The sequence below is a fragment of the Ailuropoda melanoleuca genome, chromosome 3 (assembly GCF_002007445.2).
Source record: "Ailuropoda melanoleuca isolate Jingjing chromosome 3, ASM200744v2, whole genome shotgun sequence".
Classification (NCBI taxonomy): domain Eukaryota; kingdom Metazoa; phylum Chordata; class Mammalia; order Carnivora; family Ursidae; genus Ailuropoda; species Ailuropoda melanoleuca.
Window position 1 is genome coordinate 21,636,304 of NC_048220.1, and position 16,020 is coordinate 21,652,323.

The window sequence follows — 16,020 nt, forward strand, 5'->3', positions numbered from 1 at the left end:
AAATAAATAAATAAATAAATAAAATCTTTAAAAAAAAATAATGTTGCAAGGATGCTGGGTGACTCAGTTCGTTAAGCGTCATGATCTCAGGGTCCTCAGATAGAGTCCCGCATCAGGCTCCACGCTCCGTGGGGAGTCGGCTTCTCCCTCTCCCTCTCTCTTGAGCCCCCCACCCCTGATCGTGCTCCTTTCTCTCACTCTCTCTCTCAAATAAATAAATAAATAAATACATAAATAAAATCTTTTAAAAAATCACAAGTTGAGAAAAAATTAATGATTGTTTTTACTTTCATTATTAAAAAGACATTGCATCCTATAAATGTCATGCATTCAGGACCTTTTCGCTAGACTGTGAACTTCTTGAGTAGACAGATTTTATTTAATTAACCTTTTTGTCCTCAAGGACTAGGCTATTATTGTAGGCACTCAATGTTTGTTAAAAAAAAAAAACTGAATGAATAAGCAGGTACATGGTTGTATTAGTTGAACAAATTAATGTGAATACTGTGGAAACTCAAGGAGTCTATTCCCTGAGGCTGGGACCCTGAAGTAATAGAAAAAACTTTGGCAGACCCCTAGAAAAAAAGGTAAAGCAAAACTTTAAGTCTCAGCTGTAGAGACCAAGTCAATGTGAACTACTACGGCATTTTTAGAAACCTACATTATTTTAGGAGAATAGAAAATTAGCAATCAGTACTTGGAATTGTTAAGAATTACTAGCAATCATGTAAAAGGATTTTGAATACTATTGAAAAGTTGTGTTCATGGGTAACATCCAAACTTTTGCCAAAAACCTTTATCTCTATTAGTGGCTTCCAAATTAGCAACATGTTTTCAAAAAACTGATAACTGTGGTTTTTACTAGGTGTGTAGTCATTTAAGGTCAAATGACTTTTCTATGAACTGATTCTAATCAATCAACTGGGCATGATGCCACAAATTTTTTTGTGGTGACTAAATGCAAAATGATAACATCTTTCTTTCTTTCTTTCTTTCTTTCTTTCTTTCTTTCTTTCTTTCTTTCTTTCTTTCCCCTATTCTTTTTTTTTTAAAGATTTTATTTATTTATTTGACAGAGATAGAGACAGCCAGCGAGAGAGGGAACACAAGCAGGGTGAGTGGGAGAGGAAGAAGCAGGCTCATAGCAGAAGGAGCCTGATGTGGGGCTCGATCCCATAACGCCGGAATCACGCCCTGAGCTGAAGGCAGACACTTAACCGCTGTGCCACCCAGGCGCCCCTCTTTCCCCTATTCTAACCATGATGCTTTCAATCCCCAAGCATTTCTTTAAAATAATTCTTTTTATCGAATAAATAACATTATAGGAAGAGAAACACAGAACTTCCTCCCCTCAGCATAGCAACTCAGTTTTTTGATGACATCTTCCAATCCTTACTAATGCATAGATAGCCTCACAGAGTTGTAATCAATGAATATGTGCCACTTGTGTTTATCTTTTTTGCTTATAAATACCTCTTTTTTATGTATCTACTTATTATTTGAAAGGTTACCTACCATTAGATGAAATTGGTATCTGCAGTTCACTTCTCCATTTGGATTGTTTCTAGTCTTCCACAACTATAAACAATGCTACTAGAAAGCTCTTTGTATAATTTTTAAAAATATTTCCTTACGCTAAGGAACTTGTGTGATTGTTTTTACAGCTCTTGTTACATTTTCTCGGATCACCCCTCTGAAAGTATTAAATGGACAAAAAATAAATCCCTTGCATTTTTAGTGTTCTACAACTTACAAAGCACTTTCACAAACATAGCTTTGTTTAATCCTGCTGTCAGCACTGTGGGATAGATTTCTTTCCTTGAAAGTTCTTTAGCGCTAGGGTTTAATAGTTTTGCTGATGTAATGAGCGAGATGAGCCCCCATGAAAAGTGTGATGCAAGAAGCCTCAGTAATTAAAGAAGTAGATAGATATGTTGGTAAACCTAAATAAATACTACTGGTTAAAAATAACTTATGGTAGGGGATTTCAAGACAATGAGGAACAAAAATACTGAACAATGATAATGTGGGAGATACAGTGATCAACGTTGGTGCATTTTACTGTTCTTGTACTGTTAAGAAATTTCCTAAAGATATTAACTTTAGGGCAACCCTCTCAGGTCCCCTCCCTCTTCGGGAACTTTGTACTGTCCCTCAATAAACTTTACTATCGCTCAAAAAAAAAAGATATTAACTATAGATTTTAAATAAGCACGTGAAAAATTTAAGAGGAACCACTAAGAGAACAGGAATAGAACGTACAACTTCCAAGCCAGTAGAATAAAACAAGGGCATTAAAAAAGCTCAATCAATCTGGAAACCAGGAAAGGAGAAAAAGCAAAGAAAAAACAAAGAGTTATGAGAAATACATCCAAATTTATCATGAATCAAAGTAATGAAAACAGATTAAACTCATGTATTAAAAGGCAGATACTGTAAAATTCTACCAAAAATCATCTCTCAGCTATTTTCAAGAGACATACTTCATGCAAAATGACACTAAAAGGTTGAGAATCAAGGGATAGAAAGATATACTGGACAAACGGTAATCAAAAGAATGGTAATGTATCAGTATCGATACCAGAAAAGAATTTGTGTCAGAAAGTACTATAAGGAAAAAGAGATTCACTAATAAGTATAAAATAGTATCTCATAGTTGTTTTATTTTCATTTCATTAATCTTGATATAAGCAAAGTAAAACATTTTCCAGTAATAGTTTACTGAGAAATAGAGACTTGACTGATTTGCTTTTTCGGTTCTTTTTATTTTAGGGATTAATCATTTTTATTGAAATTCATTTCTACCCCTTTCCTAGGGTTGTTCTCTTAGTCTTACAGTTTTCTATAAAACTGTTACAAAGTTGAATTTTTTTGTCATGGAATCTGGCTACTTTGTCATGTCAACTTTTTTCTTCAGTTTGCTGTTTTTCCTGAAGTATTTCAAAGTAAATTACAGAAAAGTATGATGCTCCATCATTAACACTTCATACACATCTCAAAAAAGAATCATTTTCTTACATAGCAAGATACTGGCGCATCAAATATAATGAAATCAACAATAACGATTTTTTAGCATGTAATTTCTGGACTACATTCAAATTTCCCTATATATCCCCCCAATTCCCTTCACATCTCTATGTGTAGACAAGGATCCAACCCAGGACCATGTGTTGCATCTTTTTAAAAAATAAAGTCTTTTAGGGGCGGCTCAGTCATGATCTCAGGGTCGTGAGATCAAGCCCTACATGGGGGGGGGCTTGATAATACTTTATCACCCTCTCCCTCTGCCCCACCCCTGCTCTCACTCTCTCTCTCTAAAATGAATAAATAAATATTTTTTAAAGTCTTTTAGAATCTACAGCTGTCCTTGTTTTAATGACACTGATCTGAGAGCCTGGGCCAGTGTCTTATAACACATCGCACCTTCCAGATTTACCTTTTCCATCCTAACCTAATCCTAACCTAATCCTAATTCCTGTAAACTGGAGGCTAAGTGTAAAAGTGTGATTAGATTCAAGTTAATTTTTAAAAACCAAATGCATAGGAAATAATGCTGGGTACTTCATGGTAAGATTACAGTAGAAGAATACAGTCAATTGTATTGTAATATGCGTACTTGCGGTAAGCATAGCATATAGTATAAACTTGTTGAATCACTGTGTTACATACCTGAAACTAATGTAACATTGTGTGTCAGCTATACTTGAAAAAAAATCACAGGAGGAGACATATAAAGTCTGCTTGTCTCAATCATTGTTAATTTCTTATGTTACTTTGAGTCGTAAAATTCTCCTTTAAAAGTGGGGGTAATTACATTTTGGGGCTCTACTTTTATTGCTGCCAGAAAAATATAGAACTTCATCCACCTGAAACTTATCTAGTGGTAAGTTAAATAAGCTACAGATTTGCTTTTTTCTTCCTATTGATATCCAAGTATCCAAGCAATGCAAATGGTGGTGGTAGGGAAAAAAATGGCCTTGGTGGTTACACAACTCTTTACATTTGTCAAAAGTCATGGAACTGTACCCTGGAAAAGGGAGACTTACTGTATGTAAATAATGCTTAAATAAACTGACTTTAAAAATGGGCTCTAGAGGCACCTGGGTGGCTCAGTCAGTTAAGCATCTGCCTTTGGCTCAGGTCATGATCCCAGGGTGCTGGGATTGAGTCCTGCATTGAGCTTCTTGCTCATCGGGGAGTCTGCTTCTCCCTCCTCCTCTCCCCTCCTCCCTGCTCATGCTCTCCCTTTCTCATTCTCTCTCTCTCTCTCTCATGCTCTCTCAAATAAATAAAAAGAATCTTTTTTAAAAATGTAAAAAATGAGTTCTAATCTTTTCTCATTTTTAAAATTATAGTTTGTCACATAAATCATTTCTGTATAATTTCAGTCTGTTGTGTTCCATTAGTAACTTAAAATATGTATTATGATAACTGATGCTTTCATGTTTCTTCCTTGGTATAGCAAGAGAGTACTCACTGGGTTTCCCCACTTGCATCCTTTGACGTGAATTTCTTAGTTTATGTATTAAGTTCTGTAAATGATTGGGGATTATGTGATTGGAGGGCATTTCCTACATTTTTCTAGATCAATAATCCAAAATTTTTGTTTTGATCTTAATGTCTTCCACTCTTGTAATTTCTGTCATTTTTCCTATAGGTCTTGCATGTGATAGCCCTCCATAAGTCAGGTTCCAAAAAGCAATATTCAGTCATTTTTGAGTATTTGTTTCTCTTATTTTACTTAACATTTAAAAATTTTTTAAAAGATTTTATTTATTTATTTGATAGAGAGAGACGGCGAGCAAGGGAACACAAGTAGGGGGAGTGGGGGAGGGAGAAGCAGGCTTTACGCAGAGCTGAAGGCTGACGCTTAACAACTGAGTCAACCAGGTGCCCCTTACTTCACATTTTTATCATACAGACATTAAATTTTTTTAACATACAAAGAGCGGTACATACTTAATATATACAACTTGATGACTTTGGAGCTAAGTACACACCACCAGTGAAACCATCCCTACAGTCGATGCCATTTGTATAACCATTACTTCCAAAAGTTTGCGCCCACCCTCCTTATTTTTGTGTGTGATAAGAACAATTATCACAAGATCTACCCTCTCAGCAAATTTTTAAGTACACATACAGTATTGTTAACTATAGGCACTATGGTACAGCATACCTCTCATTCATCTTGCATAACTGAATCTCTTATTTATGTTTGAATCTCTACTTTAAAGGTGTCTATTCTTGTGGTGGTATTCAGAGGAAAAGATTTCTTTCACATCATATTTGCCTAACATTTTATAGTTTTGTAAACAGCATTTGGCTTTTGGTCTACAACAGCAGTTCCCCAACTTTTGATCTTAAACACCCACACTCTTAAAAATTAATGCGGACCCCAAAGAGCTTTGATGTGAGTTGTAACTATCAATATTTACTCAATTGGAAATTGAGATTTTTTTAAGCACAAGAAATATACAAGCACACATTCTATTAGCCATCATTGCGATGGCGTCACCATACGTCCTGTGCATAAATAGAGAGCTAAAGAGAATGAAAAATGGAGTGACGTCTTTATATTGTTAGAAAATAGTGTTGACATCAGCCGACACCACTGCCTTCCATTCCAGGCATCCCAGGATCACACTTTGACAACCACTGTTTGCCACAAGTGTTTGCCAGCCTCTGAGTTAGGGCTCTTAAGAATGCCCCGCACCCAGCAGGAAGGCTCGTTGCGCGGCCACCTGCAAAAGACTCTCCTGGCCTCACCTGCTCCCGGAAGCCGGAGCTGCGCACGCACCGCGAGCCTCCGACTTCCCGGCATGCCCCTGGTCTGCGCCGTAAGTGCACGCTGGCCGTAGCAACCCACGTGACCCGCGGGGCGGCCGCGGCGGGAATCTGTGAGTGTAAGGTGTGGCGGGGTCCTTGGGTCTGCGTTTCGTGTCTACCGCCGGCAGCCCGGGCCTGGCTCCCACCTCCGCTCTCGCTCGTAAGGCGGGCAGGAAGCCGGTGTGGGAGGAAGAGTTCCAGCCAAGAGCCTTCGCTCCTACCTGGAGCCTCCCAACTCGGAGCCTCCCGCGCTCGCCCTGCTCCGGCGTCACTGCTAAGTCGTGGTGGGCCGGGGCTCTAGGTAGACCCTGGTGTTGAGAAAAGAAACATTTGCAAACATGTCCCGGATCGAAAAGATGAGCATTTTGGGCGTGCGGAGCTTTGGAATAGAGGACAAAGATAAGCAAATTATCACTTTTTTCAGCCCCCTTACAATTTTGGTTGGACCCAATGGGGCGGGGAAGACGGTAAGTTCTCAGTAGCCCCCTTCAGTTTACGGGCCGCCACGTCTTGCGAATCTGGAGGATGAAATATCTGGGGAGCTCGGAATGATAAGGACGAGAGGCGAGGCGTTCCTATGGCTCAGCTTTTGGGGCCCCAGGAAGTGCGTGGGCTCGGGGTGGTGCCCCGGCCCATGGGCGTGGCGCGGTGTGGCCTGCAGGCCCCAGCGACCTTAGGAGGGGACCAGTCCCAGCCTCGTCAGGGTATCCAGGCTTGTTGGGTGGACGAGGTTTATTTGAGAATTCCGTGCGCGCGTTCAGCAAGCTTACATTCTTGTACGAAGCCTTTTAATCTGCACTCTTGTTTTTTTAAACACTCTCCTTGTTCCCAAAACATAGCATTCACTTCCTGGCAGTTGTCCCATTGTAGGAATTACTTAAAAAGTTATAAAATGTGATAAACACAGGGCCTTCTGGGAAGAGTTTAGGACTGTTACCTAGTCAAAATAGAAAATTGGAGCACAGCTTACATTGACTTATTAAGGCCCAGGGAATATTTAGAAATTTGAGTTGGACGCAGAAGTGGTATGCAGTTACGGGAAGAGAATAGCCAGGAGACTGCTCTTTAAGGGTGACTTGAGAAAAAGCAGAGCGTTGTCTGTATAACGGAGAAGACCAAACGAAGCAAAAGGATACAGAAAGTTTTCGAGTTGAGCATTGAATGCCACACGCTTGTCTACTTTTGCTTATGTGAAAAAATTATTGAATGCCTGTTGCGTACCGAGAATTGTATTAAGCGTTCTACTAGAAGGGAGACTGCCATAGTGTTTATGAACACTAGCTGTCCAAATGCATATAATTTGCTTCACCTTTTATTAGTTGTGTGACTGGTCAAGAGTGAGCCAAATGCATTGTGCTTTAGTTTTCTCATAAAATGGAGATAGAAGAGTTTTTTACAACCTAATATTAATGTGAAAGTTAAGTGGTTAATGTACCTAAAGGTGGAAGGTTAGTAAAATACGTGGCACATAGTAAGTCCTATGTAATTGTTAGCGTTTTTAAAAATTTTACTTTAAAAAATTTTGGCTTTATCGGGGTGTGATTCATATATAAAATCGTACGATAGTTAAAGGATATATCGGGGTGATTTGGTGACTACATTGTGAAAGGATCCCTCCTTTCAAGTTAATTAACACATCTATCACCTCTTTTTTTTTTTCGGTAAGAATATTTTAAGTTTTACCTTCAGCAGATCTCATTTATACAAAACAGTGTTCTCAACTATGGTAACCGTATTTTACATTAGCCATTGTTGTTATTAAATTAGTTTGAAAGCTTTTAATTGGAAATAGAGGACTTTTTTAAAATAATAATTTTTTTAGTATACCTTTTTAATTACTAGTTTTTCCATGCAGTTATCCTTTAACACTTAATTATATCTATACTACAGGTTTTATAGTATCAGATTTTATTTTATATCTTTTATAGTTTCTGTGGTGAGTAATATTTTTATAACAAATTAACATCTTACGATAAAACTTCTCTGGTTCTCTTATTACTAAATAATATAATTTTCTATTTTTTTAGACCATCATTGAATGTCTGAAATATATTTGTACTGGAGATTTTCCTCCTGGAACCAAAGGAAATACATTTGTTCATGATCCCAAGGTAATGGTGCTAGTGAACTTAAATTTTGTGTTGTTTTTTAAGATTTTATTTATTTAATTGAGAGAGAGAGAGAATGAGCAGTGGGGAGGGCCAGAGGGAGAGAACAGAGAAGCAGACTCCCTGCTAAGCAGGAATCCCAATGCAGGGCTCAAGATCCAGGCTCCAGGGCCTGGAGATCAGTACCTGAGCTGGAGGCAGATGCTTAACCAATTGAGCCACCCAGGCGTCCTGAACTTAAGTATTTTCAAAGTAAAATTTTTATAATTATAAAAGCAATAAGGCTTATTGTAGAAAACTTGGCAGTCTAAATGTATAAAGAGATAGGAAAGTCCACACAGTCTTATCACCCTGTGACAACCACTGTTGACATTTTCATATATTTTATTCTCCTGTACATACAGTCTTACATAGCTAAAGTCATACCCTAATTTTGTATTCTGATGATTTTTCCCACTTAACATTATCATAAGGTCCCATGTCATTAAAGAATAAATTAAATTCTTAATCTAGGGGTTTGGCCTATGGATGCTGCTTTTATTCTTTATACTTTTTGTATGTCTGAAATATTTCCTACTTAAAGCATGTAACCTGTTATGAACATTTTTAATAGTTGCATACTTTTCTTGTATTTAGATTGCTTTTAATTTTCATTAAAATGTGCCGTAATTTAAGTCTTTGTGTATGAATCTTTGAATTACAGTGTTTATACCATTACCGAGTGTAAAGGACATAGAAGTTTCTTTTCTATGTGTTTTGACTTACAGCTTTTCCTGGTTTTATATATAGAGTGGGTTCATGTGCCTCTCTGTTACTTGCCAGTCCTTCTTAGTATTTTGTTACATATTTCTCCTGGGCTTTTTTCTGTATTTATAAAAACGTATTTGTGTGTGGATATAAATAAACTAATACGTAAATATTTCAAAACACCCGTAGCATTTTATACTATTGCGTGAATCAAATTTTTTAGTGACATGCTACACGTACATTAATAGATATTTTATTTTATTGGTATTAATTACTCAAATTACTGATCCACCAAGTTTATATTCTGTAGTTTATTCAGTTGACCCCTGCTGATGGTCATTTAAAGTGTTGCCACTTGGGACCATCAATAGGGGGTCAACTGAAGAAACTGTAGAATATAAACTTAGTAATTGTGAAAGTATTTATAAACTTTTCTCTCGGAGATAGTAAAATCATCTAGTACATTGACTGAGCCCTCTCTGCAATGACTGTTTCACGCCTTCTCTTTCCTTAAACCAGCAATCTACTCTCCTCAGTTGATCTTGCCTTGTAATTTATTGAAAAATTAGGAATCAGGTAAAAAGTACCTCATTTTCCAATCTTCAGATCTTCCCAACTACCCTTCATTTGTACCGGTACTCTTTTCTCTTGTAATAAGGGTAAATTGTTTACTGTTTTATCCAAAGGCAACCAGCTCTTCTTGGAGGCTAGAACCAATCAATCCCTCTTGTCAGTGTAAGCGTTTTGCTTTTCAGTTACCTTCTTGCTTCTTATAGCACTTTCTCCCTCTTTATAGGGTCATTCATATCAGCTTGTTCAGATGGCTGTAGTCTACAAACAAAAAAACTCTCCCTTTACTCCAGATCACCCTCTGGCTACTACCTCTGTTCAGGCTTATAGCTCAGTTCACAAGAGTTGTATGTACTCATCGTCTTCACTTTATTGCTTCCCATTTTGTCCCCAACCTGCTCTGTTTGGATTTTTCCCCCCTTACTAAAATAGCTGTTATAAGACTGTCAGTAACCTTCATGTTGTCAGATAAAGTGGTCATTTTCTAATTCTCAGTAATTTCTCAGAAGATTTGATATAGCTTCTTAATTCTCTTTTTAAAAAGACATTACTCTTGGCTTCCATAGCACCATTATCTCATACCTCCTTTTTCACTGGCCATATTTTAGTCTCCTTAGTCTATTTTTGCCTTACTCTTCTTGGGTGATCTCATTCATTCTCATGGCTTTAAGTGCTGGTTATATGCATATTATTCTTGATTTATATATTTAACCCAAACTTCTTTCCTCAACTCTAGATATATCTGTCAAGCTGTTTTGTTTGGATATTTAATGGGCATCTCTTTAACATGTTCAAAATGGAACTCATGGTTCCCTGTTCCCCTGTTCCTCTCATATTCTCAAGTCTGGTACTACCTCCATACTCTCTGGTTTAATAAATGATATTACCATCCACACATTTGTTACCTGTTAGAATGCTTAGTTGAACTTGAATCTAAGTTCAGTAAAATAAATCGTCTGAGTCTGGTTGGGGGGGGGAAGAAAAGTGGACATCCAAAATGTCCAGTAGGCAAATAGGGTAGAGTTTCATGAAGGTGGTTCTCCCAGGGTAAGGCTCATCCATTGCATTAAAATATGTCTAGAATTTGTCCCTTTGGGGCGCCTGGGTGGCGCAGGCGTTGAGCGTCTGCCTTCGGCTCAGGGCGTGATCCCGGTGCTCGGGGATCGAGCCCCACATCAGGCTCCTCCGCTAGGAGCCTGCTTCTTCCTCTCCCACTCCCCCTGCTTGTGTTCCCTCTCGCTGGCTGTCTCTCTCTCAAATAAATAAATAAAATTTTTAAAAAAAAAAAAAAAAAGAATTTGTCCCTTTATTCCATCTTCGCTGCTCCTTTCCCAGTCTAAGCCACCTTCCTCTTCCCTTTAAGTTATTCTAATAGTCTCCAAATTGGTTTTCCTGCCCTCATTCTTGAAGTTCTCTTTTCCACACGGCAACCGGAGTTACCTTTTAAACATTCATTCTAGAGAGAATAGTCGTTCACACTCTGTGGGAGTAACATTCCAGTTAGTGTTAATACTAAGTACAAAGTCCCTGAAGTAGGCGCATGTTTGATGTGTTCAAGGAATCACAAGGAGGAGCAAAATGGCAAGGAGATGACTGGTAGAAAATTAAATCAGAGAGATAGGACAAGGTTCTGCAAGCCCTTGGGTTCTGCTCTCGTTTAAATAGGAATCTTTTGAAAGAAATAATGCAGAAGGGCATGGTATTTTAAAGCAATCAGTCTGGCAGCTGAGAGAAGACTATTTATAGGTGGTAAGGGTAGAAGGGTGGAGACTAATAAAGGTGATTTCGTGATAACCCGGGTGAGATATATTGGTGTTTTGATTAAGGTGGTAATGGTAGAAATGCTGAGAACTGCTTGGATTTGGGATGCATTTTAAAGGTAGTACCAACAGATGAGTTGATGATTTGGATAATGGCGTATGAGAGAAGTAGAAGCATCAAACATAACTCTCAAGTTTTTTGACTTGAAAAACCAGGTAAGGTAATATCACCATTTATCATAATGAGGAAACTCTGGAAAAGGAAATTTGGGTGGCTCTGGTTTAAACATGTAAATTTGGGGTGTGAGATAACCAAAATGTCCAGTAGGCAAATAGAAGTATGTCCAGGGGAGAGTTTTGAGCTAGAGAAAGAAAATTAGGAATCATTGATGTATACAGTTAGTTATCTGTAATTTGTTTTAAAGCCTGATGGGATCACATGAGATGCGAATATAGAGAAGAGATGTAAGTCGTTTTTTTTTTTAAGATTTTATTTATTTATTTGAGAGAGCACAAGCATGGGGAGTGGCAGGCAGAGGGAGAAACAGGCTCCCCACTGAGCAGGGACCCTGATGTGGAGCTCGATCCCTGGACCCTGGGATCATGACCTGAGCCAAAGGCAGATGCTTAACTGACAGCCACCCAGGTGTCCCGAGATGGAAAATCTTAACCTAGAGCCACATTAACAGGTAGAAATAGGGACAAGGAGGAGGCACCTGCAAAAGATGCTAAAAGAATAAGGGGTAAAGTATGAAAACTGAGAGAGTGGGGTCTTGGAAGAAAAGAAGATGAAGTGTTAACAAGAAAGAGACGTTGGCTGGGTCAAATATGTTGACAGCTCAAGTAAGGAATGTTGGGCTATGTGGAGGCCATTTGCCATCTTGACAACCAGTTTCAGTAATGTGGGAAAACAGGAGTTAAGAAAGGCAAACAGCTTTTGTGAGTTTGCTTTGAGTGGAAAGAAGGTAGCTGAAAAGTTTGTGGGATCAAGGAGAGTTTTGTTGACTACTATTCTGATTTTGTTGTGTTTTATTTTTGTTCTTCTGGATGTTTCTATGTTGATTGATGCTCTAGCATCTCTTACAGTCTCAATCATCCATTCCCCTTTCCAAATGCTTTCTAGACCTGTTTTTCTCAGCTATGTGCTCATGTCCTCTGGTTCTTCTGGCCTTGGTCGTTCAGTTTTCCTCACTTAACTGCCCGCTTTTCAGGTGTTCTCATTTCCCAGTTCTGAACTCCCACCCACAGTTTTGTTCATCAACCCTTCTCTCTTGAGTTATTCCCCTCACCTGAATTGCCCACATCCCCTCGATTTTCCCATCCCTGCTCTGTTCTTCTCATCATTTCAGTTCCTCTTACATATTCAGCTTCCCTTGTCTTTTCTTTGCTTTATTTTGTCCCTGCACCTAATACTGTTTACCTTGTCTTAAACACCTGAGTTTTTTGGCTGCTCCTCCTCACCAATCTTTCTTACCTGTGTTCAGTTAGTTCTCTCTTCTTAGGAACTTTGATTTCCATATTGTTCCATTTGCCTACCTTCCCCCTTTCTCAGTCCTTCCCATTAATTCTCTGACCTCGTTCACATCTCTTCAGTTGACCTGAGACCTCAAAACCTCAATGCTGCTGTCTGCATCTCATCAGTTTTGATTCGCTTCTGGTTGATACTGTAAATTAACCAGTTGCTTATTTCTGCAGCTGTTTATCACATATTGCTGCCATATTTGTGTTTTTAAGCACTATAGGGTTTAACTCATGTGGGATAAATATGGGATAAAGCATATGGAATAGAGCATTTGTAGACTAATAGAAATGACACTGGACAGAGGAAAAAAATTGATGCAGGAGAAGGGATAATTGCCGAGTTAAATCCTGGAGTAGGCAGGAAGAGATAGGATCCATTGCTTGACTGAAGGAGTTAATAGGAGTATACCCTGTTTTTTGTAAGAGGATGGCAGGCACAGCTTATAATTATTAAATTTAGAGGTGAGAGAATAAATCAGTTGTCTTTAGATTGTTTCTGTATTCTCAGTGGAAAAAAGTGAAATCGTTGGCTGAGTGTGGGAAAAGGAGTTTATAGAGGCTTGAAAAATGTGTAAAATAGTTTTTAGCTCAGAGGTAAGTTGTAGTGAAGTGTTAGAGGGTTACGTTATGGTGTCATTGGGTCACTTGAGGTTTGTGGGTGAAAGTTTGTAAGAAGACCAGTCATCATGATTGTGATTCTTCTGTCTAGTTCAGCCGCTCAATGGTGAGCACTGAGCAAGTTGGAAAGTTGGATTTCATCAAGGGCTGAGTAAATTGGAAGGTAGAATTTAATCCATTGCCTGGTAAATAGAGTGAAGACAGTGAGAAGCAAGGAATTGATTATATTCTTAATGCATTTACTTATTTGATCAATCCCTGTGTTTGTAATGAATCTCCCATCACTGTATTAGGGCTCCCAACATCCCATGCTTGACTGATCCTTCCCCATGTGAAAGCCCTCTTCACCCTGCTTGGGCTCTGACTCCTCATGCTGGTCCCCTCCCATGGATGGTTTCCCATCCTGCTTTGACTTCCCATGGTAGACCACCTCCCCACTCCCCTCAATGGGTATCTTACTCACCCTTCTCAGTCTCTGATAATGTTTACTAGGTGGACTCTTGTAGGGATGGCCTCTTTCATCTGGAATCTCAATTACCCCAGCATACTTTACTTCGTGTGGATTCCCTCCTTAACATTGTCAGCCTCTGAAATTCCCACATTATGTTTTCCCCCAGTGTGGACACCCTCTTCCCCTTGAGCTGGGTCTTCCCTACTTACGGATGCCCTTTTCATCCTGTTTGAACTTGGACACCCTTGGACTATTGAAACCCTGTGGCAAGCTGTCTGCCCACGTGGACACCTTTCTCAGCCTACGCAGTTATCCTGCTCTAGGCTGAGTTGCCATGTCCCCCCACCACCTTCAGCCAGCATGAATACATACCTTCCTCTACCCCATCTGATGGTTTTCCAACTAGATTATTTAGAAAGGGAAGGGCTTAAATTATTTTATTGTTTTATTCTTTGGCTAGAAATTATTTTATTGTTTTGTTCTTTATTCTTTTCCTTTGTTCTAAAGTGTAGTATTTATTTTGTTGTCTTAAAAAATCTAAATTAGTCCTTTTTTTTTCCCCCCAAGATTTTATTTATTTGTCGGAGAGGGGGAGAGAGAGAGAGAGCATGAGCACAAGCCAGGGGAGAAGCAGGCTCCTCACTGAGCAGGTAGCCCGATGCAGGACTCGATTCCGGGACCCTGGGATCATGACCTGAGCTGAAGGCAGTTGTTTTAATGGATTGAGCCACCCAGGTGTCCCCTAAATTACTCCTTTTGAAGAGACTCTTCCTCAGTATGCTCACCAACAATATCGTGATTGCAACGCTACAAGATACCCTTTGGTTAAATTCTACTTAGTAATTTGATACTTGCCTGGTAGCTAAGTCCTAGAAAGGTAGATGCCATGAAGAATGAATGTTTATTTGACTTGCTGGTAGGGCATGTTTAAACAAATTAACTCATTTTCTAGGACATAGATGCATAATTCCTTTAACTACTGTGGATTAAAACCTCAGCAACTATTTTCCTTTCATAGGTGAATATCAACATCTTGCTATTTCCTCACTGAGACATCTATATCCTAAGAGGCAGCTCCTTTTTTTGTTTTTTTGTTTAAGTTCTACAGTTTAAGTATAGTTGTTTAGTGTTACATTAGTTTCAGATGCACAACATAGTAATTCAGTAGTTCTGTACATTGCACAGTGCTTACCACTATAACTTTAGTTAACATCTGTCGTCATGCTAAAATGTTATTGCAGAGTTATTTTTTTTTTTTAAGATTTTATTTATTTGTCAGAGAGAGAGTGCGCACAAACAGGGGGAGCGTTAGGCAGAGGGAGAAGCAGGCTCCCGGCTGAGCAGTGAGCCCGATGAGGGACTTGATCCCAGGACCCTGGGATCATGACCTGAGCCGAAGGCAGATGCTTAACTGGCTGAGCCACCCAGGTGTCCCTGTTATTGCAGTATTTTTGAGCTATTCTCTGTGCTGTACTTTTCATCTCTGTGACTTACTTATTCTGGAAGTTTGTACCTCTTAATCCTCTTGATCTATTTCACCCCTTCCCCTACTCCCCTACCTTCCGGCAACCACCAGTTCTCTATATTTGTGAGTCGTCTTCTGTTTGTTCTTTTTTTTTAACTGGTTTTTTAGATTCCATATATACGTGAAATCATACAGTATTTGTCTTTCTCTGACTTATTTCATGTGTAATATTTCTGTTTTTAGTATTTAAGGAACCTCCATACTGTTTTCCACAATGGTTGCACCAAGTTACATTTCTACCAGCAGTGCATGAGCGTTCGCTTTTCTCCATATCCTCAACAACACTTAACTATTTCTTGCATTTTTGATATTAGCCATTCGGACTGGAGTGAAGTAATGTCTCTTTGTGGTTTTAATTTGCATTTCCCAGATGATGTAATGTTGAGCATTTTTTCATGTGTCTTTTGGCCATCTGTGTGTCTTTGGGAAAATATCTGTCTATTCTGTTCCTCTGGTATTTTTAATCCAATTATTTGGTTTTTTGGTGTTGAGTTGAATGAGGTTTTTTATTTATTTTGGATACTAACCTCTTATCAGATATATCATTTGTAAATACTGTCTTCCATTCATGCCTTTTTGTTTTTTTGATAGTTTACTTGCTTGTACAAAAGCTTTTTATTTTGGGGGGGAGGTTAAGATGGCGGAGGAGTAGGGGACACCTTTTTCAGCCGGTCCCCTGAGTTGAGCTGGATAGGTACCAGACCAGCAGGAATATCCACGGAATCAGCCTGAGACGCAGGAAGATACATCTGGATCTCTACAAATGAACATCTCCAGCGCTGAGTATCGAGGTACGAAGCGGGGAGCCGTGAAACCGCGCACAGATATCGGAAGCTAAACAGAAGGGGGAGGGAGCCGCCGTGTCAGGGCGCCGGGAAGCGGTAGCCACCT

General features: G+C 39.0%; 1 protein-coding gene across 2 annotated transcripts in view; it reads left to right on the forward strand.

Moving 5' to 3' along the window:
• The window catches only part of RAD50 (RAD50 double strand break repair protein), a 136,451-nt gene that overhangs the window by 41,290 nt on the left and 79,141 nt on the right, over positions 1–16,020 (forward strand). The window contains exons 1-2 of one of the 2 annotated variants that reach the window (XM_002912954.4): positions 5,886–6,296; positions 7,857–7,940. In XM_002912954.4, the coding sequence (XP_002913000.1) occupies positions 6,168–6,296; positions 7,857–7,940 (213 nt within the window). In that variant the 5' untranslated portion in view covers positions 5,886–6,167. Of the gene's footprint in view, positions 1–5,885; positions 6,297–7,856; positions 7,941–16,020 lie in introns of those variants that run through there. The other variant, XM_034655995.1, reaches the window with a different exon arrangement.